Below are 26,837 nucleotides of genomic sequence, written 5' to 3' on the forward strand. Positions count from 1 at the left end.
CCTCCATGAGGAGCAAGGGGTCTGTATCAGCCCCACACCAGGCCCCTAGCCCAGGGTTCCAGAGCTGGGAATAAAAGCCCCTGAAACTTCCGGCAATAAAAACCAGTGTGGATTGTGGCTGAGTGACACAGAGACTGCTGGAGACTCAGGCAGTTCCTCTTAAAGGGCCAGTGCACCAACCTACATGGTCCTGCTTCCCATGAACTCAAGCTCTTGACAGCAGCTTTGGGGAATCCAGGGACATAGAGGGAGGAATTGAATTGTTTGACATTGGGGCAGGAGTTCAGGGGCATCTTTCTCACAGACAGAGATGCTTGCAAGGAGTCATTTTTCCTGTGCTGAGACTTCCCCCATCACAGAGATGACTGGAAGCCATATCTGAGTTTCCATCAGTGTGGCCCACACTGTTTGCTCCCCTAGTGATTCTCTGAGACCCCACCCCATCCAACTTACAGAACCACCCAAGCCATTTGCAGTGGCTTTTCCATATGAATGGCCTGTCCTGGCTCAGGCTTCAGACTCTCCTAAACTCTCTCAAATAAGAAGCAGCTGGCATCAGCATGCCCCAAACCTATCAATAAGAGGCCAAAGACCTGGCACTAGCACCAGCCTGCCTTGCTTCACAGCTGTGCCTTGCCTGAGCACTTTCAAGCCCAATACAAGTAGCAGCTATCTGCAGATCTCTCCGTAGCTCCTGCTGGGTGGCCCCAGGCACTAGATGACTTTGCACCTTTTAGGAGGCCCCAGAGCCAGTGCATCCGGTGGACAGCTTCAGACCATACCAGATTGCAACTCTCTACACATCCACAAGCGACACACTTAAGGGCCAGACTCAGTGAGCATCAAAGCCCTACGGAAGCAAGTCTTGCTCCATAGGAATGTCTCTTGCACAGTAGCTCTTCCACTGTAATCACTGATGGTCCTAAACGCCAATTGTCCTGGAGGTCAACTCCTGCCAGGAGTTGTGATGCCAACAGCAGTCAAAGCTCAACTATAAGAAGACTGTGCACACGGCCCACACAGTGGTGCACCTAGAGGGTCCAGCTCAGGTGCCTGGGGAGGCTGAGCCACTGGGCCCTACAGGACACCTACTACACAAGGTCACTCTACCAATTCTAGGAGACATAGCAGCTCTACCTAATAGCATTGGGACCCCTTTCAGTTGGTTCCTGTGCCCCTTTGACATATCCACAGCAATATAATTTTTCTTTTTTTAGTAGTTTCTTATTTTCTGGCACTACAAGATAACTCAGGTTCATCCTGAATATTTCCTACCCCAGTCCTTGAATTTCCCATGTCTCCAAGAGTTCTGGTTCCTTTTATTAGAGAATCTTATTAAAAACCAATGTTTGGCTGCTAGATGTGCTCATTACTACTGGGTGTCATTTCTGTTTGGCCCTCTTATCTGACATGCACACAAAAACACCCACATGTGTATGCAAAGCCACAAATATACACATATCTATAATTGTTTACTTATATAATCATCTGTAACTACATTAAGCTAAATGGGAGTTCTTACTGATGTCTCTAACTCTAATCCATTTTCACATAGGCTATTGTAGCCCCCTCTCCTTGCTTATCTGTAAATCTCCACTCAAACAATGAGAAACCTGCTCCCATTATCTGCCATCCATTTACTTGTTGAATTCTAGTATACTGGTATAGCACTATAAGATTATTAACTCCTACCCCCACAGGAAACAACTTACCAATTAGAGTACAATACTTAAGTGCAGCTCTTTTTGTCTTCATACTTACAGGTTCATGTCCAGTTACTTAGGTCAGCACCTTCCCCCCCATCCCTTTCAGTAAGGTTGTGTCATACACTTCTAATACAGTTAGATTTTCCTATCACAGTCTGTATTCCTTCCTGGGACTTCATGATCTCCTAAATGGCCATTTAAAAAATTTGCATATATTATTTAGAGTTCTATGGGGTTTGACAAATGTATATTGTCATGTATCCATCATTACAGTATCATTCAGGATAGTTTCTTCACCCTAAAAAATCTGTGTTTCACCTATTCATCTTTCCCTTCTCTCCTCAAGCTCTTTATATGTTTTTTATAAAAACATATTTTTAAAAACATATTTTTTATTGATATTTAGATAGAGAGGAAAGGAGAAGGAGTGAGAGAGAAAAATCGATGATGAGAGAGAAACATCGATCAGCTGCATCTTACATACTGCTACTGGGGATTAAGCCCACAACCCAGGCCTATGCCCTGACCGGGGATTAGTGACCTCTTAGTGCATGGGTTGATGCTCAATCCACTGAACAACACCAGGTGGGAAGCAATCACTGATTTTATTTTTAAAGATATTTTTTTATTGATTTCAGAGAGGAAGGAAGCGGGAGAGATAGCAAAATCAATTGATTGGCTGACTCCTGTACACCCCACCCTGGGGATTGAGCCAGCATCCCAGGTATGTACCCTGACTGGGAATCAAACTGTGACTTCCTGGTTCATGGGTCGATGCTCAACCACTGAGCAACACTAGCCAGGCAGCAATCACTGATTTTTAAAAATGTTTTTCAAGAATGTCATATGGTTAGAATCATGCAGTATGTAGCTTTTTCAGACTGGTTTCTATCACTAAGCAATACACATTTAAAGTTCCTCCATAGCCGAAACCGGTTTGGCTCAGTGGATAGAGCATCGGCCTGCGGACTGAAAGGTCCCAGGTTCGATTCCGGTCAAGGGCATGTACCTTGGTTGCAAGCACATCCCCAGTAGGGGGTGTGCAAGAGGCAGCTGATGGATGTTTCTCTCTCATCCATGTTTCTAACTCTCTATCCCTCTCACTTCCTCTCTGTGAAAAATCAATAAAATATATTTTTAAAAAATAAATAAATAAAAAAATAAAGTTCCTCCATAAAAAAATAAAGAAAAAATAAAGTTCCTCCATATATTTTTGTGGCTTAATAACTTATTTATTTTTATTGCTGAATAATGTTCCATTGTATAGATGTACCACAGCTTGTTTATTCACCTATTGAAGGACATCTTGGTTGCTTCTAGATTTTTGTGTTTAAGAATAAAGTTGTTGCTCGGCCTGCATGGCTCAGTGGTTGAACATGAACTTATGAACCAGGAGGCCATGGTTCAAGTCAGGGCATATGGCCTTGGTTGCAGGCTCAATCCCCAATGTGGGACATGCAGGAGGCAGCCAATCAATGATTCCCTCTCATCATTGATGTTTCTATCTCTCTCTCCTTCTCTGAAATCAATTATATATATGAATAAAATTATAACATTCTCATGCAAGTATTTGGTGTGTGTGTGTGTGTGTGTGTGTGTGTGTGTGTGTGTGTTCATAAGTTTTCAAATTTATTGGGTAAATTATCGGAGCATGATTACTGGATCATTTAGACACATTACTTTGTAAGTAACTTTGTGAAAAACTGCCAAACTGCCTTACAAGTATTATACCATTTTTTATTCCCACCAGTAATAAGCAAGAGTTCCTGTTGACCCATATCCTTGTCAACATTTGGAATTATCAGTATTTTGGGTTGTGCTATTTTAATGGGTGTATGACAGTATCTCATTGTTGTAATTTGCAATTGTCTAATGACAGATGATATTGAACATCTTTTCATATACTTACTTGCCATCTGTATATCTTATTTTTTACCTTTATATTTTTATAAGAGTTATATATGTGTGCTATTTTATTTATTTTTTATTTTTTGTTTTTTTATTTTCTTTTTTAAAAAGTAAATCTTTATTGTTCATATTATTACAATTGTTTCTCTTTTTTCCCCACATAGCTCCCCTCCACCAGGTTCCTACCCCACCCTCTTCCCTTACCCCCCCCCAGTGTCCTCCTCCATAGGTGTACGCTTTTTGTTCAGTCTCTTCCCACACCCTCTACTCCCCTTTTCTCCCGAGAATTGTCAGTCCACTCCCTTTCTATGCCCCTGATTCTATTATATTCACAAGTTAGTACTGTTCATCATATTTTTTATTCCCTTGGTTTTTAGATTCACTTGTTGATAGTTACCTATTTGTTGTTCATAATTTTTATCTTTATCTTCTTCTTCCTCTTCTTAAAGAATACCTTTCAGCATTTCATATAATTCTGGTTTGGCGGTGATGAACTCCTTTAGCTTTTTCTTATCTGTGAAGCTCTTTATCTGGCCTTCAATTCTGAATGATAGCTTTGCTGGGTAGAGTAATCTTGGTTGTAGGTTCTTGCAATTCATCACTTTGAATATTTCTTTCCATTCCCATCTGGCCTGCATAGTTTCTGTTGAGAAATCAGCTGACAATCGTATGGGTGCTCCCTTATAGGTAACTAACTGTTTTTCTCTTGATGCTTTTAATATTCTCTTTGTCTTTTGCTCTTGGAATTTTAATTATGATGTGTCTTGGTGTGGTCCTCTTTGGATTCCTTTTGTTTGGGGTTCTGTGTGCTTCCTGGACTTGTAAGTCTATTTCTTTCATCAGGTGGGGGAAGTTTTCTGTCACCATTTCTTCAAGGTTTTCAGTATCTTGCTCTCTCTCTTCTTCTGGGACCCCCATAATTCTTATGTTGGTACACTTGAAGTTGTCCCAGAGGCTTCTTACACTATCTTCAACTTTTTGTATTCTTTTTTCTTTTTGCTTTTTCAGAGGAGTGTTTTTTGCTTCTTGGTATTCCAAATCTTTGACTTGATTCTTGCAATCCTCTAGTCTGCTTTTAGGTCTCTGTATAATATTTTTTATTTCAGTCAGTGTATGCTTTATTTCTAGTTGATCCCTTTTCATGTCCTCGAGGTTCTCACTAAATTTATCAGTGGTTTCTAGGAAATTCTTGAAAAACCTTATAACCTTGGTTTTGAACTCTATATCCAGTCTTTTGCTTTCCTCAATTTCCTTTAATTGTGGCCTGCCTCTTTGTCTCTGCATTTTAGCTGCTTCCCTGAGTTGATGGAGTTGCTTTGTGTGTTAGGTGTCTTAGCAGAGCCCAGTAGCTCAGCCTCCCCAGTTACCTGTGGTGGATCCTCTTGGTGCACCCCTTTGTGGGCTGTATGTGCAGTCTTGTTGTAGTTAAGCCTTGCTTGTTGTTGTTATCACTGGGGGGAGTTGATCTCCAAGCTAATTGGCTGTGAGTATCAGCAGTGTCTCCACTGGGAGGGCTTCTGTGCTCAGCTTGGATGGGGCGGAGTCTCAGGGTGGTGCAGACAAGCTCTGGTTTCCCGTCAGCCCGGCCCTAATGTCCTGCAGTGATGGCTGCGCGCACCTCTGAGAAGGCTGCTCTTGAGTTTCGCCTGTTGCCAAACAGGCCGGCTACTCCCTGACCAGAGCTGGATATCAGTGCAGTCGGGAGGTTTTGTTTTTCTCCTGAACGAGAAAGCTAGCCACTGGGAGGGCTTCTGTGCTTGGTTTGGATGGGGCGGGGTCTCAGGTTGGGGCAGACAAGCTTTGATTTCCTGTCAGCCCTGCCCTAAGAGGGCCTTGTTTTCCGTATCCCGCTACAATGGCTGCGCCCCTCTGAGAGAAGGCTGCTCTCGAGTTTTGCCTGCTGCCAGACAGGCCGGTCTCTCCCCGACCGGCGCTGGATATCAGTGTAATAGGGAGGCTTTGTTTTCCCCCAATGAGAAAGCCAGCTGCACATATGGTACCCGCCCTCTCTGCGCCCCTCGAGCAAGCCAGTCGTGTATTCAGCCACCCACCCTCTCTGCGCTCACAGATCTCGGCACCTCCACAGCTCCCGAAGCTCAGCGTCCCTTTCTCTTTTATTCTAGTTGTAGAGCATCCGCTCAGCCAGCTTTCCAGTGGTTCTGGATGATGTCTGCTCTGTTTTCCAGTAGTAGTTTCAAAATTGTTGTGGTAGGCAACAATTAGGTATTTACCCTATGCCGCCATCTTGGTTTCTCTATATGTGTGCTATTTTAAAAAGAATGTTATTTCAGTGAATCAATGTTATAGATATTCTGTAATGCATTTAGAGAAGTGTTTAAAAACAAGTACAATAAAAATGGTTATAAGAGTTGTAAATGCAGGCTACTTTGGGAAGAGTGTTATTCTGGAGAACGGATGTCTTACCTTCATTTTAAAAATATGTTTTTAGTGTTTGGCTGGCATGGCTCAGTGCTTGAGCATTGAACTATGAACCAGGAGGTCATTGTTCTATTCCTGGTCAGGGCACATATCCACATTGCGGGCTTGATCTCCAGTTTGGGGCATGCAAGAGGTAGCCAATCAATGATTCTCTCTCATCATTGATGTTTCTCTCTCTCTCTCTCTCTCTCTCTCTCTCTCTCTCTCCTCTCCAATCCTCTCTGAAATAAATATATTTTAAAAATGTTTTGATTTTTAGAGAGAGAGGAAGGTAGAGAAATAGAGACTGGCTGCCTCCTGCACACCCCCTACTGGGGATTGAGCCCAAACCCAGGCATATGCCCTGACCAGGAATTGAACCAGTGACTCTTGGTTCATAGGTCGATGCTCAACCACTGAGCCATACCAGCCAGGCTTACCTTCACTTTTTAAAAAAGATATATTTTTATTGATTTCAGAGAGGAAGAGAGAGGGGAGAGAGAGAAAGAGAAACATCAATGATGAAAAGGAATCATTGATTGGCTGCCTCCTGCACAACCCACACTGGGGATTGAGCCTGCAATCTGGGCATGTGCCCTGACAAGGAACTGGACTGGGAATTGAACCATGACCTCCTGATTCATAGGTTAGTGCTCAACCACTGAGCCATGCTGGCTAGGCTTACTTCACTTTTGAATAGTTTTGCTGGGTATAGAATTCTTGGTTAGCAGTATGATTCTTTCAGCACTTTAAATATACCATCCCACTGCCTTCTGGCCTCCATTTTTTTCTGATAAAAGAGTGAGCTATAGTTCTCCTGTACTTGATTAGTCTCTTTTGATTGTGATGAGTCATTTTTCTATATTTTTGTGTCTTTATTTTATCTTGTTTATTTTAATTTTTTTCTATAACCACCTTTCCCCCCATTTTATCTATTTACTAGAGGCCCAGTGCATGAAATTTGTGCATGGAGGGGGGTCCCTCAGCCCGGCCTGCACCCTCTTACAATCTGGGACCCCTCGGGGGATGTACAATTGCTGGTTTAGGCCTGGTCCTGCAGGGATCCCTGCGGATTGGGCCTAAACCAGCAGTCAGACATCCTTCTCACAATCCGGGACCGCTGGCTCCTAAATGCTCTCCTGCCTGCCTGCCTGATCATCCCTAACCATTCTGCCTACCTGCCTGATCGCCCCTAACCACTCTTCTGCCTGCCTGATTGCCCCTAACTCCCTTTGCCTGCCTGTACACCCCTAACCACTTGCCTGCCTGCCTGATCACCCCTAACCACCTCTGCCTTGGCCCCCACACTCGGGAGCCAGGCTTCCCTCCCTCTGGCTGGCTGCAGGCACCCAGAACTGGGCCCCAGCTTTGTCAGGAACGACGTCTGGAATGATGTCCGGAAGACATCTGGTCTAATTGGCATATTACCCTTTTATTAATATAGATTATTTTGTGTTTGTCCACTTAAAATTTGGTGAGTTTTTTGAATGTGTAAATTAATGTTTTTCATAAAAATTTGGATAATTTGCCCAGCTGGTATGGCTCAATGGTTGAGTGTCAACCCATGAATCAGGAGGTCACAGTTCAATTCCCAGTCAAGGCACATGCACAAGTTATGGGTTCAGTCCCCAGTGAGGGGTGGGTAGGAGGCAGCCAATCAATGATTTTCTCTCATCATTGATGTTCCCATACCTTTCTTCCTCTTTATGAAATCAATAGAAAGATATTAAGAAGAGAAACTTTCCCTCTGAAACTAGATCTCTAAAATATATATATACTAGAGGCCCGGTGCACAAAATTTGTGCACTGGTGGGGGGTGTCCCTCAGCTCAACCTGCACCCTCTCCAATCTGGGACCCCTCGGGGGTCCAGACATCCCTTTCACAATCCTGGACTGCTGGCTCCCAACTGCTCGCCTGCCAGCCTGATCACCCCCTAACCACTCCCCTGCCAGCCTAATCGACACCTAATTGTTCCCCTGCCAGCCTGATCGTTCCCAACTGCCCTCCCCTGACAGTCCGGTCACTCCCAAATGCCCTCCCCTGCATATTCCCTCTTTATTAGATAGGTTTTTTTTCTTTAACATATTGGACAGTGTACCTGCCATGTCTTGACAAACCAGTAAAAATGTAAACCCAAACTAACAGTGTCATAAAATAAACTCCTTATACAGGAATTTCATGAGACCTTGGAAAGGTGATATCATGTGGTTATTTCTTCCCTTTTTCCTTCTTTTTCTTTTTCTTGATGTTGCATCTTTTGTCCTTTCTTTTCTCTTTTTATTCCTGTTCTGACCTCTCTTTCTCTTAATTTTTCTGTTGGTAGAATTGTCAGTACTTGAATCTGTCTTGCTTCCAGAAGACGAAGAAGGGGTAACACACTGTCATCTGAAGAAAAAGATGATCTATGTTGTGATCGGTGGTGTTTCTGGTTTTGCTCTTTTCCGGGTTTGTTTGTCATTTCTGCCGTGGAATCTTCAGACTGGTGCGTGGGCACTTCTTATTCATGTCTACAAAACCTCCTGCCTTGGTGAAAACTGTAGGGGAAAATGCCTTCCTGGGTGGGCTCAAGCCCTGCCCAAGGTTCTGAGGAACCAGGGTGGGGAGCACCCACCACTGCCCTTGCTGAGCCAATCTCCGGACGTCGGGGTACTCTCCAGTAATGTAACTGCAATGTCTCCGTTTGCCTTCAGAAATTAGTTGGAAGTTACTTTTGATGTGAAACCCTACCTCAGACATTTCCTTTGCAGTTTCTAAAGATTTTAAACAAAACCCATTTACCTACCTAACATGGTCAGAAGTTTTTACCCAATGGGAGAGGTTTGCTGGGCAGCATCACCCAGATACCCCTGCCCCTCTCAATCTCCAATCACTTGGGCTGGGGGCAAGGGAATTTCCAAGGCTATAAGTGTGTGTGGGGGGGATCACTCTATGTGGGTGCAGGCCCTTTGGAGGCTGACACCCCAGGCTGCCTCCCAAGCCTACAACCCTCCCACCCCCACCCGCGGATGGGAGCTGATCACTGGGTGGGAGGGGGATAGGCAGTGCTGGCACCTCCCAGGCCCACAGCCCAGGCCCAGGTCCTGGCTGGGAGCAGATCGTGCTGGAGGGTGGCTGGGGGGAGGTGCTCGAGGCCTCCCAGGCCACTGCCCGGGTCATGGCTGGGAGCAGATCAGGGGTGTGTGTATGTGTGTGTGTGCACGCGCGTGCCTTCTCCCAGGCCACTGCCCAGGTCCTGGCTAGGAGCAGATCTTGCGGGGATGGGCAGGGGGGGAGGTGTGTGCAGCCTCCCAGGCCACTGCCCTGGTCGCAGCTGGGAGAAGATCATGCCTGGGGGTGTGCGCCTTCTCCCAGGTCACTGCCCGGGTCACGGCTGGGAGCAGATCGCGCAGGGGGTGTGCGCCTTCTCCCAGGCCACTGCCAGGGTCGCAGCTGGGAGCAGATCAGGGGTGTGTGTGTGTGTGTGTGTGTGTGTGTGTGTGTGTACATGCGTGCCTTCTTCCCAGGCCACTGCCCAGGTCCTGGCTAGAAGCAGATCGTGCGGGGGTGGGGGTGGGGCGGGGAGGTGCGCGCAGCCTCCCAGGCCACTGCCCTGGTCACGGCTGGGAGCAGATCGTGCTGGGGGTGTGCGCCTTCTCCCAGGCCACTGCCAGGGTCGCGGCTGGGAGCAGATCACGCTGGTGGTGTGCACCTTCTCCCAGGCCACTGCCCGGGTCGCAGCTGGGAGTAGATCACGTGGGGGGGGGTCATGGCTGGGAGCAGACCAGCTGGGGTACAGGGGAGCCTCCCAGGCCAACAGCCCGGGCCGCATGCTGCCTGCTCTCAGTGGCAGCCCTCCCTGGGACTGGGGGACTTTGGTGGGCCTGAGAGGACTGGGCACCACCATCTTGTGTCTATGGGTGCCGCTATTTTGTCACAGAGTGATGGTTAATTTGCATATTACTCTTTTATTAGATAGGATATATTCCAAATATATCCTATATAATAATAGAGGGATGTACTAATTAGCCCGGACGCTGTAACAGTCATGACTGGTCAGGTGCGTAATAGTCACGACCAGTCAGGCATGGCCTGGGAGTGGCCCCAGATGGAAGCGGCCACTGGTGGAGGCGCATGCAGGCCCACAGCACCGCCCAGCCTAGAGGCCGCCCAGCCAGGGGTCGCAAGCAGGCACACCGTGCCGCCCAGCCTGGAGGCTGCCCAGCAGGGGATTGTGAGCAGGCATGCTGCGCCACCCAGCCCGGAGGCCACAAGCAGGCACACCGCACTGCCTGGCCTGGGAGTGGCCCCCAGACGGAAGCGGCCACTGGCGGAGGCACGCACAGGCCTGCGGTGCTGTTCAGCCCAGAGACTACCCAGCTGAGGGTCCAGTGGTCCCAGATTGTGAGAGGGATGTTCGACTGCCAGTTTAGATTGGGCCTAAACTGGCAGTTGGACATCCCAAAGGGTCCAAGATTGGAGAGGGTGCATGCTGGGCTGAGGGACCCCCGCACCCCGTGCACGAATTTCGTGCACCAGGCCACTAGTATCCTACCTTATAATAGAGAAACATGCAAATTGACCGCACCTCCACTATGCCCATGATTGGACCTGCGAGAGGCTGGGGGCGGGACTCCGGGTGGCCTATCCGGCCGTTGAGAAGACCAAGATGGCGGCACCCAATCCTCTTAGTTCCGAGGGTCCCGGGGGCGATCGCCATCCTGGGGGGGCGTGGCTGGGCCCAGCCAGGCGCTCCCGGGGGTTCCGGGGGCGATTGCCACCCTGGGAGGGCGTGGCCGGGCCGAGACAGGCGCTCCCGGGGGTCCCGGGGGCGATCGCCACCCTGGGGGGGCATGGCCGGGCCCAGGCAGGTGCTCCCGGGGGCGATCGCCATCCTGGGGGGGCGTGGCTGGGCCCAGCCAGCCGCTCCCGGGGGTCCCCGGGGAGATCACCAACCTGGGGGGGGGGGGCGTGGCAGGACTCGCCAGCCCCTCTCAGGGTCCCTGTGAACAATGCAGGCATGTGGTTGCTGAGACCCAGACCAGGCCTCTGACCACAGATTCATAGCTTTGCAGAGACCTAGGGCAGGGATCTGTCTCATCTGCAGAGAGACAGAGGTTCTGCAGTGCCCCCAAGACATGGGTGGGCCCAGCCAGGGATCAAGGGGCATGGAAGGACTCCTGGCAGAGGGGCAAGGACCCTCACCCCTGAGGTGGGGGTTGAGGGGTGGAGCCACCTCAGTGAAGGGGTGCTGCACTGCAGGGTACTGGACTGACTGACATGATTCAGAGAAGCTCCCAGTGCTAATGGGCCTCACTCAGGCAGCCTTCACACTTCAGAGGCAGTGACTACTGCTCCTGCCTTGACCCAAAAGCAAGCTCGCTACACCCTGCCCCATAGCAGAGCATGCCTAGGCAGTGAGTGGGAAGCCTTCCACCTGCTTCGGAGAAGGGGGGGCAGTAAAGAATGGGAGGAGAGGAAAGAATGTGGAGCATCCGCAATGAAGAGGTGCTTGAGAAAGAGGCTTGGAAGCCTGACTGGAAGGTTTGTTCTGTTTGCTGGGCCGCTGCCCCTTAGGAAGCGCAAAGAGCATGGCTCTGAGGGCTTCCTGTGTGCTGAGTCAAGTTCCACTGCCAACTGGAATTGGCCTCAGTTTCCTGGTCTGTAAAATGGATGAAGCATGTCCCAGTGCCTTCACTGAGCTTTGATGGCCAATTGAGATACTATATAAAGAAAATGAGGGAAGAAGTGAGAAAGAAAAGGAAGGACAAAAAACACAAAACAAAGACTGAAAGGAACCTGTAAACCCATTGTCACTTAAATAGGGAATATAGTCAGTAGTGTTGTAATGATAGTATGATGCCAGGTGGGTACTAGAAATATTGGGGAACACTTTGTAAAGTATATGATTGTCTAACCACTATTCTGTAACTAATATAAAACCTGAAACCAATACAAAATAATGTTGAATGTAAAGAAATGAAAATTGGAGTGAAATTTTTATAAATTTCAAAGTTTAAATAAAAGCTGTAAAGGAAGGAAGGGGAGAATAAAAAGTGTTTTTCATTTTGCCACTTCATTAAAAAGACAGTTGTCTTTATATGGTGCTTTTATACTTTTCTAAGTCATTATCTCATTTTAATTTCCGGGCAACTTAAAGACAAGATAAGTATTCCCTCCACTATTCAAAGAAAGGAAATCTTGGTGTCTGGTCCTAATGATTCAATCGTCAAGCCCTTATTGTAAAGCAGGGTTAGTAAAATTTTCTGTGCAGGGTCATATCTATACTAATAAAAGCCTTGGGGGTGATCAGGCCAGCAGGGGAGGGTATTTGGGGGCAATCAGGCCTGCAGAGGAGCAGTTAGGGGTCAATCAGGCCAGCAAGGAAGCAGTTAGGGGGCAATCAGGCAGGTAGGTGAGCGGTTAGGAGCCAGCGGTCCCGGATTGTGAGAGGGATGTCCAACTGCAGGATTAGGCCCGATTCCACAGGAATCGGGCCTAAACCTGCAGTTGGACATCCCCCGAGGGGTCCCATATTAGAGAGGGTGCAAGCTGGGCTGAGGGACACCCTCCCCAGTGCACGAATTTCGTGCACCGGGCCTCTAGTGTATATATATTTGGATGATTTGGCCATTACTTCTTCAAACACTTTTTTAAAATTTATTTTTCTTTATTGATTAAGGTATTACATATGTGTCCTTATCACCCTACCCCCCACTCATGCCCTCACTCCCCTGGTGTCTGTCTATTGGTTATGCTTATACAAATACTTTTTAAAAAAATATGTTTTTATTGAGAAAGAGGAAGGGAGAGGGATAGAGAAAAACATCGATGAGAGAGAAACATATCAGCTGCCTCCTGAATGCCCCCTACTAAGTATCGAGCCCAAAACCTGCGCATGTGCCTTGACCAGGAATCCAACCGGTAACCTCTCAGTGCTCAATCAACTGAGCCACACTGGCCAGGGCACTTCTTCAAATAATTTTTATGTACTTATCTCCTCTTTTGGGCTTTCTATTATTTGTACATCAGTATGCTTAATGGTGTGCCACTTGTCTCTGGGGCTTTGTTCATTTATCTTTCTTCTTTTTTCCCCCCTGTTCCTCAGAGTAGACAACTTTTACTAATCTAGCATCAAGTTTTCTGGTTATTTTCTTCTGTTAGTTCAAATCTACTTTGAGCCCTCTTAGCTAACTTTTCATTTTAGTTATTATAATATTCAGCTCTATTTTTTTCCACTTGGTTTTTCTAATTTCCATATCTTTATTGATATGCTGTATTTGATGAGCAATTATCATCATAGTTGTTTCCTTCAGCTATCTGTTAATTATTCTAACTTCCTTAGGCTTAACCATAGGACACAACACAAAAGAAGAAATACAGTCTCATCATTTGTGTTTTTGGTTTTTCTTCTTCTAGCATCTAGAAGAACTCTATGGAAATCTTGGAAAGAAAGAGTTTTAAAGCGACCTGCAACAGCCCATGCTTTAACAGCATATCAGATGATCGGTGATGAATTTGCAACAAATACAAAGGTTTCAGAAATCCAAGGCATGCTACAGGAACTCATAGATACTACAATGTTCAATAAATTGGAAAACAATGCTATTAACTATATAGCATCAACAATAGCAAACCTTTCTAAAGCGTTGACTTCACTAAATAATGAAGTAAAAGTTATTAACCTCCATCCTGATATGTATATAAGTGAGGCAAGTGAAAAAGAGATCTCCCTGCAGGTAATACAAGAGCTCAGTGAAGAAAATGAAATGCTTCAGCAGAAACTTCAATATGCAGAAGAAAAATGTGAGCAGCTTATTAAATTCAGAGCATCGCCCACATCAACCTTGAAAGTGTTACCTGAGTTTTCTCCACAATCATCCATGGGCTTTAGCCTGACTGATGAAGAAGAGAGTGTGGACAATATTTTGACCAAAGAATATGAAAATAGTATGGGGAGGGCCCAAAGTAAGGGGACCCAAGGCTCCGTGTTCAAGTGGGACTCAGCAATTTCACATGCAGCCCAAGTTGAAATGACTGTAGATTTAATTGAACAGCAATCCCCTTTACCTGAAAAGCCCCCAAAAATACCTTCCAAAGATATCACTGAAGATAAGATATCACTGAAGAAAGGTGACATCTATCAGAAAGGTTGGACTGATGAGTATCAATCACAGAAAAGGAAGATCACAAAAGGCCCATATGAGCTTGAGACCTCTAGATCAAATCTGACTAATCAGACAAGTAAACAAATAGTCTCGGAGACCAAAGTGGATGACTTAGAGCTACAAGCAGAGCAAAAGACGAGCCAAGAAATGCAACCCCTTTCTATAGACAAGTCAAAGTCATTCATTGAATCAAAAAGTCAACGTGTTCTTTCAAATTTCCCTTCTACTGACAGGAAGAGCCAAGGTGGCAAAAGTGGAACTAGTAAGTGGGAACGACTCAGGAAGCACAAACCTGCGTATATAATTGAGAAAAGCCAAGTTACTTCAGGGCGTAAAAAGAAATCCACCACTGAGTTAATGGACAAAGAGAGCAAACATCGTATGAGTTTCCAAGCAGAGTCATCTGGGTCAATCCAACTTGATAAATCCTCCGAGAAAGTAAAAATAAAAGGAAAGGAACATCAAATCTCTTCAGAAATTACCACAAGCAAAGAAGGAAAACCTGAAGAGAAGGATACGTCAGTCTCTACCAAGAAGGTCAAGTCTCATGAACTTGCTAAATCACAATCTAAGATAATTAAAGAGACTTCAGAATCTACTACAGCTCTAGGAAGTCCAGATGGCAAAAGTGAACAGGATAATCTAGATGAATTTCATAATGCCATAATGTCTTTCTTAAAAGAGAAAATTGATAACACGGGAACTCCTTTGGATAAAAAGACTGTGCCAGAAGAAGAGTTATTATTAAAAAAAGCAGAAGTTGAAAAATTAGGAATCATAAAGGCAAAAATGGAAGAATACTTCCAAAATGTGGCTGGAGCTGTGGCAAAAATCTTGAGAAAATACAAAGACATTAAAAAAGCAGGACAAATGAGAGAGAAACAAGTGAAACAAAAAAGAGTCTCATTTATGCCAGGGCTAGATTTACAGAGGCCAGTTAGTGCAAAGTCTGAAATTAGCTCCTTACTCTCATCTGAGAGCATGGACCCAGTAATACAAAATTTAACACAAGAGATCTTGACTGAAATAGAAAAGGAAATAGATGCTCCAGTAGTCGCAATAGCAGGGAAAGACCACAAGGAGAAGGAAAAACAGAGGCAGGAGGAATATTTGCAAGAGGTTCAAGGAGAAAGTTTTGATATGAATCTTAAACACCAGCAGTTGGAAGAAGAAAGGAATCTCTGGAAGATGAGCTATGAGAGGATAAGTAAGGATTTGGAAAAGAAAAATACATGGCTCCAGATGAAGGAGGGAAAGCAAGAGGAACAGAAGCAGAATCAATGGCAGGAAGAAGTGTGGAAGTTCCTTCAAAAACAGAGGATGCAAAAGCAGACTGAGCAAGATGAGAAGCAAAAGGGAATGGGAGAGGAAGAACAGCAGAAGCAAAAGCAGCAGCACCTGGAAGCATGGAGGCAAAAAGTGAAAGAGAAAAGAGTGTCCTGGGAGAAGCAGATGGAGCAGATTCAGAAGGAAGTGAAACATATGGAGCTGGAAAGCAGCTGGAAGGAAGAAGAAGAGAAGCAGAAGCAAAAGAGAAAGGGGGAGGACGATGAAAGTCAGTGGCATAAAAAAGCAAAGGAGCAGACGAAGACTAAGGAGGAAAAACCTGAACTAGAAAATATGTTAAGTCACGCTTCAATAACATTGTCTCCCAGGTGGAAGAACACATGGAAAGATGCATTCCAGTTACACAAAAGAAAAGAGTTCCATATGAATTTTGCTGATGAAAAGCACTCTGAACCAGTCATTCCTCCCACCTCGACACAGTTTTCCTCACCTGGGCCCTTGCCTATTCCTGGACAGTCTCCTACAAAGTCCATGGCTGTCATTTATAAGGAGGCCCAGGCCCAGGACTTCACTCTCCCTCCTGAGCAGGCCCAGGCACTGGGCATCACTCTCACCCCTCAGCAGGCCCAGGCCCAGGGCATCACTCTCTCTCCTGAGCAGGCCCAGGCCCAGGGCATCACTCTCTCTCCTGAGCAGGCCCAGGCACTGGGCATCACTCTCACCCCTCAGCAGGCCCAGGCCCAGGCACTGGGCATCACTCTCTCTCCTGAGCAGGCCCAGGCACTGGGCATCACTCTCACCCCTCAGCAGGCCCAGGCACTGGGCATCACTCTCTCCCCTCAGCAGGCCCAGGCACTGGGCATCACTCTCACCCCTCAGCAGGCCCAGGCCCAGGCACTGGGCATCACTCTCACCCCTCAGCAGGCCCAGGCCCAGGCACTGGGCATCACTCTCACCCCTCAGCAGGCCCAGGCCCAGGGCATCACTCTCTCTCCTGAGCAGGCCCAGGCACTGGGCATCACTCTCACCCCTCAGCAGGCCCAGGCCCAGGCACTGGGCATCACTCTCACCCCTCAGCAGGCCCAGGCCCAGGGCATCACTCTCTCTCCTGAGCAGGCCCAGGCACTGGGCATCACTCTCACCCCTCAGCAGGCCCAGGCCCAGGGCATCACTCTCTCCCCTGCACAGGCCCAGGCACTAGGCATCACTCTCACCCCTCAGCAGGCCCAGGCCCAGGGCATCACTCTCACCCCTCAGCAGGCCCAGGCCCAGGCCCAGGCCCAGGGCATCACTCTCTCCCCTGCACAGGCCCAGGCACTAGGCATCACTCTCACCCCTCAGCAGGCCCAGGCCCAGGCACTGGGCATCACTCTCACCCCTCAGCAGGCCCAGGCCCAGGCCCAGGCCCAGGCCCAGGGCATCACTCTCTCCCCTGCACAGGCCCAGGCACTAGGCATCACTTTCACACATCAGCAAGCCCAGGCCGAAGGGATAAGTCTCACTCCTGAGCAGGCCCAGAGACTGGGGTTCATTGTCACCCCTGAGGAAGCCCAGGCCCTGAGCATCACTCTTAGATCTCAGCAGCTCCAAGCCCAAGCACAGGGGATAAGTCTTATTCCTCAGCAGGACAGGGGCCTGGGAGCCATTGTCACCCCTCAGCAGGCTGAAACACAGCGGGTAACTGTCATTCCTGAGCAAGCCAAGGAACTGGGGTTCCATCGCACCCCTGAGGAGGCACAGGCACAGGGAATCACACTCACACCTCAGCAGGCCCAGGCAATGGGCATCACACTCACCCCTCAGCAGGCCCTGGCACAGGGCATCACTCTCACCCCTCAGCAGGCCCGGGAACTGGGCATCACACTTACCCCTCAGCAGGCCCCGGCCCAGGGCATAACTCTCACTCCTCAGCAGGCCCAGGCCCTGGGCATCACACTCACCTCTGAGCAGGTCCAGGCCCATGGCATCACTCTCACCCATCAGCAGGCCCAGGCATTGGGCATCACACTTACCCCTCAGCAGGCCCAGGTACTGGGGATCAATCTCACTCCTCAGAAGGCCGGGGCAAAGGGCATCACTCTCACCCCTCAGCAAGCTGAGGCACTGGGCATCACACTCACCCCTCAGCAGGCCCTGGCACAGGGCATCAGTCTCACCCCTCAGCAGGCCCAGGAATTGGGCTTCATACTCACCCCTCAGCAGGCTGAGGCCCAGGGCATGACTCTCACCCCTCAGCAGGCCCAGGCACTGAGCATTACACTTACCCCTCAGCAGGCCCAGGCACAGGGAATCACTCTCACCCATAAGCAGGCCCAGGCACTGGGCATCACACTCACCCCTCAGCAGGCCCAGGGACTGGGGATCAATCTCACCCCCCAGAAGACCTGGGCACAGGGACTCACTCTCACCCCTCAAGAGGCTCAGGCACTGGGTATCACTCTCACTCCTCATCAGGCCCTGGCACAGGGCATAAGTCTTACCCCTCAGGAGGCCCAGGCACTGGGCATCACTGTCACCCCTCAGCAGGCCCATGCACAGGGCATTACTCTCACTCCTCAGCAGGCCCAGGCACTAGGTATCACACTCACCCCTCAGGAAGCCCAGGCCCAGGGAATCACTCTCACCCATCAGCAGGCCCAGGCACTGGGCATCACACTCACCCCTGAGCAGGCCCAGGCACTGGGCATCATAGTCACCCCTCAGCAGGCACAGACACAGGGAATCACTGTTACCCCTCAGCAGGCCCGGGCACAGGGACTCACTGTCACTCCTCAGAAGGCCCGGGCACAGGGAATCACACTCACCCCTCAGCAGGCCCAGGCACTGGGCATCACTCTCAACCCTCAGAAGTCCTGGGCACAGGGCATCACTGTCACCCCTCAGCAGGCCCAGGCACTGGGCATCATTTTCACCCCTGAGCAGGCCCACGCACTGGGCATCACTGTCACTCATCAGCAGGCCCGGGCACACAGAATCTCTCTCACCCATCAGCAGGCCCAGGCACTGGGCATCACTTTCACCCCTCAGAAGTCCCGGGCACAGCGCATCACTATCACCCCTCAGCAGGCCCAGGCACTGGGCATTATACTTACCCCTCGGCAGGCCCGGGCACAGGGACTCACTGTCACCCCTGAACAGGCCCAGGCACTGGGCATCACTGGCACCCATGAACAGGCACAGGCACAGGAAATAACTGTCACCCCTAGGCAGGCCCTGGCACAAGGCATCACTCTAATCCCTGAACAGGCCCAGGCACAGGGACTCACTGTCACCCCTCAGCAGGCCCGGGAACAGGGAATCACTGTCACCCCTAATCAAGCCCAGGCACAGGGAATCACACTCACCCCTCAGCAGGCCCAGGCACTGGGCATCACTCTCACCCCTGAACAGGCCCAGGGACAGGGACTCACTGTCACCCCTCAGCAGGCCCGGGAACAGGGAATCACTGTCACACCTGAACAGGCCCAGGCACAGGGACTCACTGTCACACCTGAACAGGCCCGGGAACAGGGAATCACACTCACCCCTCAGCAGGCCCAGGCACTGGGCATCACTTTCAACTCTGAACAGGCCCAGGCCCAGGCCCAGGGCATCACTGGTCACCCCTCAGCAGGCCCAGGCACAGGGAATCACTGTCACCCCTCAGCAGGCCCAGGCACAGGGAATCACACTCACCCCTCAGCAGGCCCAGGCACAGGGCATCACTGTCACCCCTCAGCAGGCCCAGGCACAGGGAATCACTGTCACCCCTCAGCAGGCCCAGGCACTGGGCATCACTATCACCCCTGAACAGGCCCAGGGACAGGGCATCACTGTCACCCCTCATCAGGCCCAGGCACAGGGAATCACTGTCCCCCCTCAGCAGGCCCAGGCACTGGGCATCACTCTCACCCCTGAACAGGCCCAGGGACAGGGCATCACTGTCACCCCTCAGCAGGCACAGGCACTGGGAATCACTGTCACCCCTCAACAGGCCCAGGCACAGGGCATCACTATCACCCCTGAACAGGCCCAGGGACAGGGCATCACTGTCACCCCTCATCAAGCCCAGGCACAGGGAATCACTGTCCCCCCTCAGCAGGCCCAGGCACTGGGCATCACTATCACCCCTGAACAGGCCCAGGGACAGGGCATCACTGTCACCCCTCAGCAGGCACAGGTACTGGGTGTCACTCTCACCTCTGAACAGGCCCAGGCACTGGGCATCACTGTCACCCCTGAACAGGCCCAGGCACAGGGCATCACTCTCACCCCTGAACAGGCCCAGGCACAGGGAATCACTCTCACCCCTGAACAGGCCCAGGGAATCACTGTCACTCCTAGGCAGGCCCAGGCACAGGACATGACTCTCACCCCTGAGCAGGCACAGGCACAGGGGATCACTGTCACCCCTAATCAAGCCCAGGCACAGGGAATCACACTCACCCCTCAGCAAGCTCAGGCACTGGGCATCACTCTCACCCCTGAACAGGCACAGGCACAGGGAATCATTGTCACTCCTAGGCAGGCACAGGCACAGGGCATCACTCTCACCCCTCAACAGGCCCAGGCACAGGGAATCACTGTCACCCCTCAGCAGACCCAGACACAGGGCATCGCTCTCACCCCTGAACAGGCCCAGGCACAGGGCATCACTGTCACCCCTCAGCAGGCACAGACACAGGGCATCGCTCTCACCCCTGAACAGGCCCAGGGAATCACTGTCACTCCTAGGCAGGCCCAGGCACAGGACATGACTCTCACCCCTGAGCAGGCACAGTCACAGGGACTCACTGTCACCCCTCAGCAGGCCCAGGAACTGGGCATCACTCTCACCCCTGAACAGGCACAGGCACAGGGAATCATTGTCACTCCTAGGCAGGCCCAGGCACTGGGCATAATTCTCACCCCTGAACAGGCCCAGGTCCAGACCCAGGGCATCACTGTCAACCCTCAGCAGGCCCGGGAACAGGGCATCACTGTGACCTCTCAGCAGGCCCAGGCACAGGACATCACTGTCCCCCCTCATCAGGCCCAGGCACAAAACATCACTGTCATCCCTAATCAAGCCCAGGCACAGGGAATCACTGTCACTCCTAGGCAGGCCCAGGCACTGGGTGTCACTCTCACCCCTCAGCAAGTCCAGGCACATGCACAGGGAATCACTGTGACCCCTCAGCAGGCACAGGAACAAGCACAGGCACAGGCACAGGGCATCACTGTCTCCCCTCAGCAGGCACAGGCACAGGCACAGAGAATCACTGTCACCCCTCAGCAGGCCCAGGCACAGAGAATCACTGTCACCCCTCAGCAGGCACAGGCACAGGGCATCACTGTCACCCCTCAGCAGGCCCAGGCACAGAGAATCACTGTCACCCCTCAGCAGGCACAGGCACAGGGCATCACTGTCACCCCTCAGCAGGCACAGGCACAGAGAATCACTGTCACCCCTCAGCAGGCACAGGCACAGAGAATCACTGTCACCCCTCAGCAGGCACAGGCACAGAGAATCACTGTCACCCCTCAGCAGGCCCAGGCACAGAGAATCACTGTCACCCCTCAGCAGGCCCAGGCACAGAGAATCACTGTCACCCCTCAGCAGGCACAGGCACAGAGAATCACTGTCACCCCTCAGCAGGCACAGGCACAGAGAATCACTGTCACCCCTCAGCAGGCACAGGCACAGAGAATCACTGTCACCCCTCAGCAGGCACAGGCACAGGCACAGGCACAGGCACAGGCACAGGGCATCACTCTCACCCCTCAGCAGGCCCAGGCACAGAGAATCACTGTCACCCCTCAGCAGGCACAGGCACAGAGAATCACTGTCACCCCTCAGCAGGCACAGGCACAGGACATCACTGTCACCCCTCAGCAGGCACAGGCAAAGGCACAGAGAATCACTGTCACCCCTCAGCAGGCCCAGGCACAGGGCATCACTGTCACCCCTCAGCAGGCACAGGCACAGGGCATCACTGTCACCCCTCAGCAGGCCCAGGCACAGAGAATCACTGTCACCCCTCAGCAGGCCCAGGCACAGAGAATCACTGTCACCCCTCAGCAGGCCCAGGCACAGAGAATCACTGTCACCCCTCAGCAGGCACAGGCACAGAGAATCACTGTCACCCCTCAGCAGGCACAGGCACAGAGAATCACTGTCACCCCTCAGCAGGCACAGGCACAGGCACAGGCACAGGCACAGGCACAGGGCATCACTGTCACCCCTCAGCAGGCACAGGCCCAGAGAATCACTGTCACCCCTCAGCAGGCCCAGGCACAGGGAATCACTGTCACCCCTCAACAGGCACAGGCACAGGCACAGGAGATCACTGTCACCCCTCAACAGGCACAGGCACAGGCACAGAGAATCACTGTCACCCCTCAGCAGGCCCAGGCACAGGGCATCACTGTCACCCCTCAGCAGGCACAGGCACAGAGAATCACTGTCACCCCTCAGCAGGCACAGGCAAAGGCACAGGCACAGGCACAGGGCATCACTCTCACCCCTCAGCAGGCACAGGCACAGGGCATCACTGTCACCCCTCAGCAGGCCCAGGCACAGAGAATCACTGTCACCCCTCAGCAGGCACAGGCACAGAGAATCACTGTCACCCCTCAGCAGGCACAGGCACAGAGAATCACTGTCACCCCTCAGCAGGCCCAGGCACAGAGAATCACTCTCACCCCTCAGCAGGCCCAGGCACAGGGCATCACTGTCACCCCTCAGCAGGCACAGGCACAGGGCATCACTGTCACCCCTCAGCAGGCACAGGCACAGGAGATCACTGTCACCCCTCAGCAGGCACAGGCACAGGCACAGAGAATCACTGTCACCCCTCAGCAGGCACAGGCACAGGGCATCACTGTCACCCCTCAGCAGGCACAGGCACAGGCACAGAGAATCACTGTCACCCCTCAGCAGGCACAGGCCCAGGCACAGGGCATCACTGTCACCCCTCAGCAGGCCCAGGCACAGGCACAGGCACAGGGGATCACTGTCACCCCTCAGCAGACACAGGAACAGGGAATCACTGTCACCCCTCAGCAGGTCCAGACACAGGGGATCACTGTCACCCCTCAGCAGGCACAGGCACAGGCACAGGGGATCACTGTCACCCCTCAACAGACACAGGAACAGGCACAGGGGATCACTGTCACCGCTCAGCAGACACAGGAACAGGGAATCACTGTCACCCCTCAGCAGGTCCAGACACAGGGGATCACTGTCACCCCTCAGCAGGCACAGGCACAGGCACAGGGGATCACTGTCACCCCTCAGCAGACCCAGGCACAGGGGATCACTGTCACCCCTCAACAGGCACAGGCCCAGGCACAGGGAATCACTGTCCCCCCTCAGCAGGCACAGGGACAGGACATTACTCTTACCCATGAGCAGTTCAAGGCACTGATGGTTACCCTCAATCCTGAAAAATCCCAGGGTTTGAGAGTCACACTCACACATGAACAAATCCAAGCATTGAGAGCTCCTGTCATTCTCCAGGAAGAAGGGACATTGATTACTCCTATTCAGGGCCAGACTCTAAAGGCACCTGCCACTTCTGAACAGAGCCAGGCAATGCAGATCCCTGTGACTACTCAACAGGCCCAAATACTTGGTGTCCCTATCATTCAAGGCCAGGATGAGGCCTTGGGAGTCACTATCACACCACAGCAGACAGAGGCACAGACACAGGCACTGATGTTCACTCTTACTCCAGAGAAAGCGCAGATTTCAGGTATCACACATACCAATGAACAAGCCCCGGCCGTGGGTATCACCCTCACCCCTGAGCAGGAACAAGTATTGGGGGTCCCGCTTACCCCTGACCAGGCTCAGGCATTAGAGACCCGTCTCACTGCAGAACAGGCCTGGAAATTGGGGGTCTCTATCACTCCAGAAATGGTTCAGGAAGTATCACACACTCTTTCTCTTAAGCAGAGCAAAGCATTGGGGGTCACTCCCACCTATGAACAGTCATTTGGCACTCCTTTAACTCTGAGTCAGGCCCAGGCATTGGGAATCCCAAATGCCTTGGTATCAGCTATCACTCTTAGGCCTGAAGAGTCTTTGGGGGCCCCTCTCACCTCAGATAGAGCCCATGTCTTAGGATCTCCCCTTACCCATGAGCAAGTTCAACCTTTGGGAGCTCCCTTCACCCCAGGACAGGCCCAGCCCATGGGTATCACTCACATGTCTAAGCAGAGTCTAGAATCAAGAGCTCCTCCCATTAATGAGCAGTTTCCACAATTCTGGGCTGGCCCTTCTTCAGGACATACCCTGGACGTTGGGATCTTTTCTATTCCTGAAAAATCCATCCAGCCAAGTGCTCCTTACATGCCTAAGCTGTCCACCATACTGACTCCTTCCACTCCCAAACCATTTCGAGAATCAAAGACTCCTTTCCTTTCTGGGCAATCCACTACATCGAGAACTAGACGGTCCCTGGTATCACCTGCTCTTATTGACGAGAAGTCCCCTGTATTTGAGGTCTCTTCTACTCCTGTGCCGATATCAGGGTTTCCTTTTAACCAAGCCCCGCTTGACTCTGGGAAACCCCTAGGAAAGGGGGGCTTCCTTGGGAAGCTCCTGGCACCAATTCCTTCCTCTAAACAGACACTGGTTTCTAAGGGTCAGATCACCCCTGTGCAGTTCCTAGCACCAGAGGTCCCTCCCATCCCTGGGAAGCTTCCAGTATCTGGGACCCCTCCCACTCCAGGGCAGCCCCTCACACTGGATCCCCTTCTTAGCTCTAGGCAGTTCCTCATACCTAGGGACTCTCTGACTCCCCAGTCACCTCTGGTATCAAAGGTTCCTCTTGCCTCCAGGCAGCCTCTTACATCCGGGATTCCATCCACCTCTTCACAGATTCCCAGTCTCTGGGATCCTCTCTTTCCTGGGAAGCCTTTGATTCCTGGGGCCTCTTCTGTCCCTGGGGAGCTCGTGGAATCTGGACTCTCAACCTTCTCTGAGCAGCCCCAGGCATTTCAGCTCCCTACCACCTGTGAGCAATCTCCCCATCTACAAGCCCCTTCTACCCTTGGGCAGCTTCTGGCACCACAGACCCTTCCTGGGCAAGCTTTCCCACTATGGATCTCTCCCACCCCTGGACATCCCTCAACACTACGGGCCCCCTCAACCCCTGGAAAGCCCCCAAAAGATTTGTCTCTGCAATCTAAATCAGAATTGGTCCATCCCAGTGCTCCACATTTCAAGGTACCACAAACCCCTTTCACCACTAAGAAGTTCCAAATATCAGAGGTCTCTGACACTTCTGAAGAAATCCAGGAACTCCAAGATTCTTTTACTATGGAACAACTTAGGACATTTCAGTCCTATCTCACCAATTATAGGACACCAGTATCACAAACTCCTTACATTGATGAGGGGGCCCTTCCCGCTCTCATGAAGCCTATAACATCACTACCTTCTCTTACCACTCAACCACCCAAAAGATCACAAATTTCACCATCCGAATGGGACTGGAAATCCCGATTCCCCCCTATAAATAAGCCCTGCGTCCTGACTTCAGGTACCAAGAAACTCAAGATGACGATACCACCTTCCTCTTTCCAAGAGCTCAAAGAGCAGAGGTATTTTGTTGATGTGAAGGCTCAAAGGAAGAACCTGATACTCTTAAATCAAACCACAGAAACTTCTGGACTCCCTTCAGAGCAACAAACAACAGCTAGAAATCTCATAATTGAGACACTTCATACAGACACAGTTCGGCTGGGATACCTATTCCGCAAGTACATTGCCTATAGGCTGATCCAGCGTGCAAGGTAGATGTAACTATTACTTGTTGATTTCTGGTTTAGTCATGATTTCAAATATCCTCCCACGTTGCCCTATAAGTATGTTCATATTTGTCAGATCAGGTGTTCTAAAAGATTCTCTTATGGTAGGTCTATGGGATGGAAGCCTATTTAAGATAGCAAAAGGAGATCTTTTTTAGAAAATATCATATAATATGATCCATTTCATCTATATATATCTTTAGCAGAGACGCCAAGATAAATTTTGTGGATCATGACTGATACCCATAATATCTACTTCAAAAATTTAGATTCTGAATTTCTTACATCATCTTGGGCTCACCAGAAGATGTATGATTCTTAAAATGGGAGATGGCAGGTTATGTATAAGGTGTTGCCATGGCAATTTGACTGCTGGAGTGACCTGAAAGAAACAGGTCCTCATCCTGATTTTTAAAAATTGCAAATATCAGAAATAGGGCAGGGAAAGTGACAACTGGCCTGCCATCCTTAGCATTTGCGTTTTGAGGTTACCAACCTATTATTTTGGGGAAATTTTTTAACTTTAAATTACAAGAAGCTAAACTAAAACCTATAATAGAGAGGTTATCATTAAATATAGGAAGAACTATGTTATTTATTCAGCACATGTTTACTGAATGCCTCCTATGTGCCAAGCATTGTTCTAGTTGCTAGGGATATAGCAGTGAATAAAACGAAGTACCCTGTTCACAATAAATTTACATTTTTGATAACTAAGGATTGAAATAACAAGGTGCAAAAGAAAGACTTATTCAAGATATAACCAGAACTTTTAATTTCAAAGCTTAAACAGATTTGTTGGAAAATGTTTTACTCTATATTTGTCTTTAGTTTGTTCTTTCTAAACTGAATATTCCTAGTTTTTTTTAATCCATTCGAGAATTTTAAATAACATGTTCCTGGTCAATCTCCAGTTCTCTTACATCTTTTTTCCTTAGTTTTATTTAAATTTTTAAAGCCAAAACTGGTTTGGCTCAGTGGATGGAGCGTCGGCCTGCAGACTGAGGGGTCCCGGGTTCGATTCTGGTCAAGGGCATGTGCCTTGGTTGCGGGCGCATCCCCAGTGCGGGGAGTGCAGGAGGCAGCTGGTCGATGTTTCTCTCTCATTGATGTTTCTGGCTCTCTGTCCCTCTCCCTTCCTCTCTGTGAAAGATCAATAAAATATATTTAAAAAAATAATAATAAGTGCAATTCACTGGGTATCATATTTTAAAAATTCAAATGAGATAAAGTGAAAAGTCTCCCTAATAATCCTATCCTAGTCTTTAGGCCTCTTCCCCAGGGCTACTAATGCATATGCATAACATTTTCTGCACATGTAGAAAAGTACTATGCTCTTTTATCCCCCTTTTGCATATTTTAAAGTTACTATGTTTGATTTTTTTTCATAATCGAACTTAGGTATTAAGTGTTAGATAAATTGGGAATTCGTATATAAAGGGTCTACTCATTCATTTTATAGTTCCATAGTATTCAAAGTCCGGATTTATCAGAATTTACCTAACCTCTGATGGATATTTATGCTGTTATCAATATTTTGCATTATAAAAATATATTTTTATGAACAATCTTGTATACACATATATATGTATGTAT

The 26,837-nt window shown here is 49.8% G+C and overlaps 1 protein-coding gene across 1 annotated transcript in view; it reads left to right on the forward strand.

Annotated features, from left to right (window-relative positions):
* Positions 1–26,837, forward strand: part of FAM186A (family with sequence similarity 186 member A) — a 98,444-nt gene that overhangs the window by 57,587 nt on the left and 14,020 nt on the right. Inside the window, exons 4-11 of the mRNA XM_054718608.1 lie at positions 13,429–15,993; positions 16,066–16,724; positions 17,199–17,414; positions 17,631–18,170; positions 19,078–19,623; positions 22,945–23,584; positions 23,813–24,161; positions 24,270–25,226. Coding sequence (XP_054574583.1) covers positions 13,429–15,993; positions 16,066–16,724; positions 17,199–17,414; positions 17,631–18,170; positions 19,078–19,623; positions 22,945–23,584; positions 23,813–24,161; positions 24,270–25,226 — 6,472 coding nt within the window. The remainder of the gene's footprint in view (positions 1–13,428; positions 15,994–16,065; positions 16,725–17,198; positions 17,415–17,630; positions 18,171–19,077; positions 19,624–22,944; positions 23,585–23,812; positions 24,162–24,269; positions 25,227–26,837) is intronic.

Source organism: Eptesicus fuscus, chromosome 7 (genome assembly GCF_027574615.1).
Source record: "Eptesicus fuscus isolate TK198812 chromosome 7, DD_ASM_mEF_20220401, whole genome shotgun sequence".
In the NCBI taxonomy this organism is placed as follows: domain Eukaryota; kingdom Metazoa; phylum Chordata; class Mammalia; order Chiroptera; family Vespertilionidae; genus Eptesicus; species Eptesicus fuscus.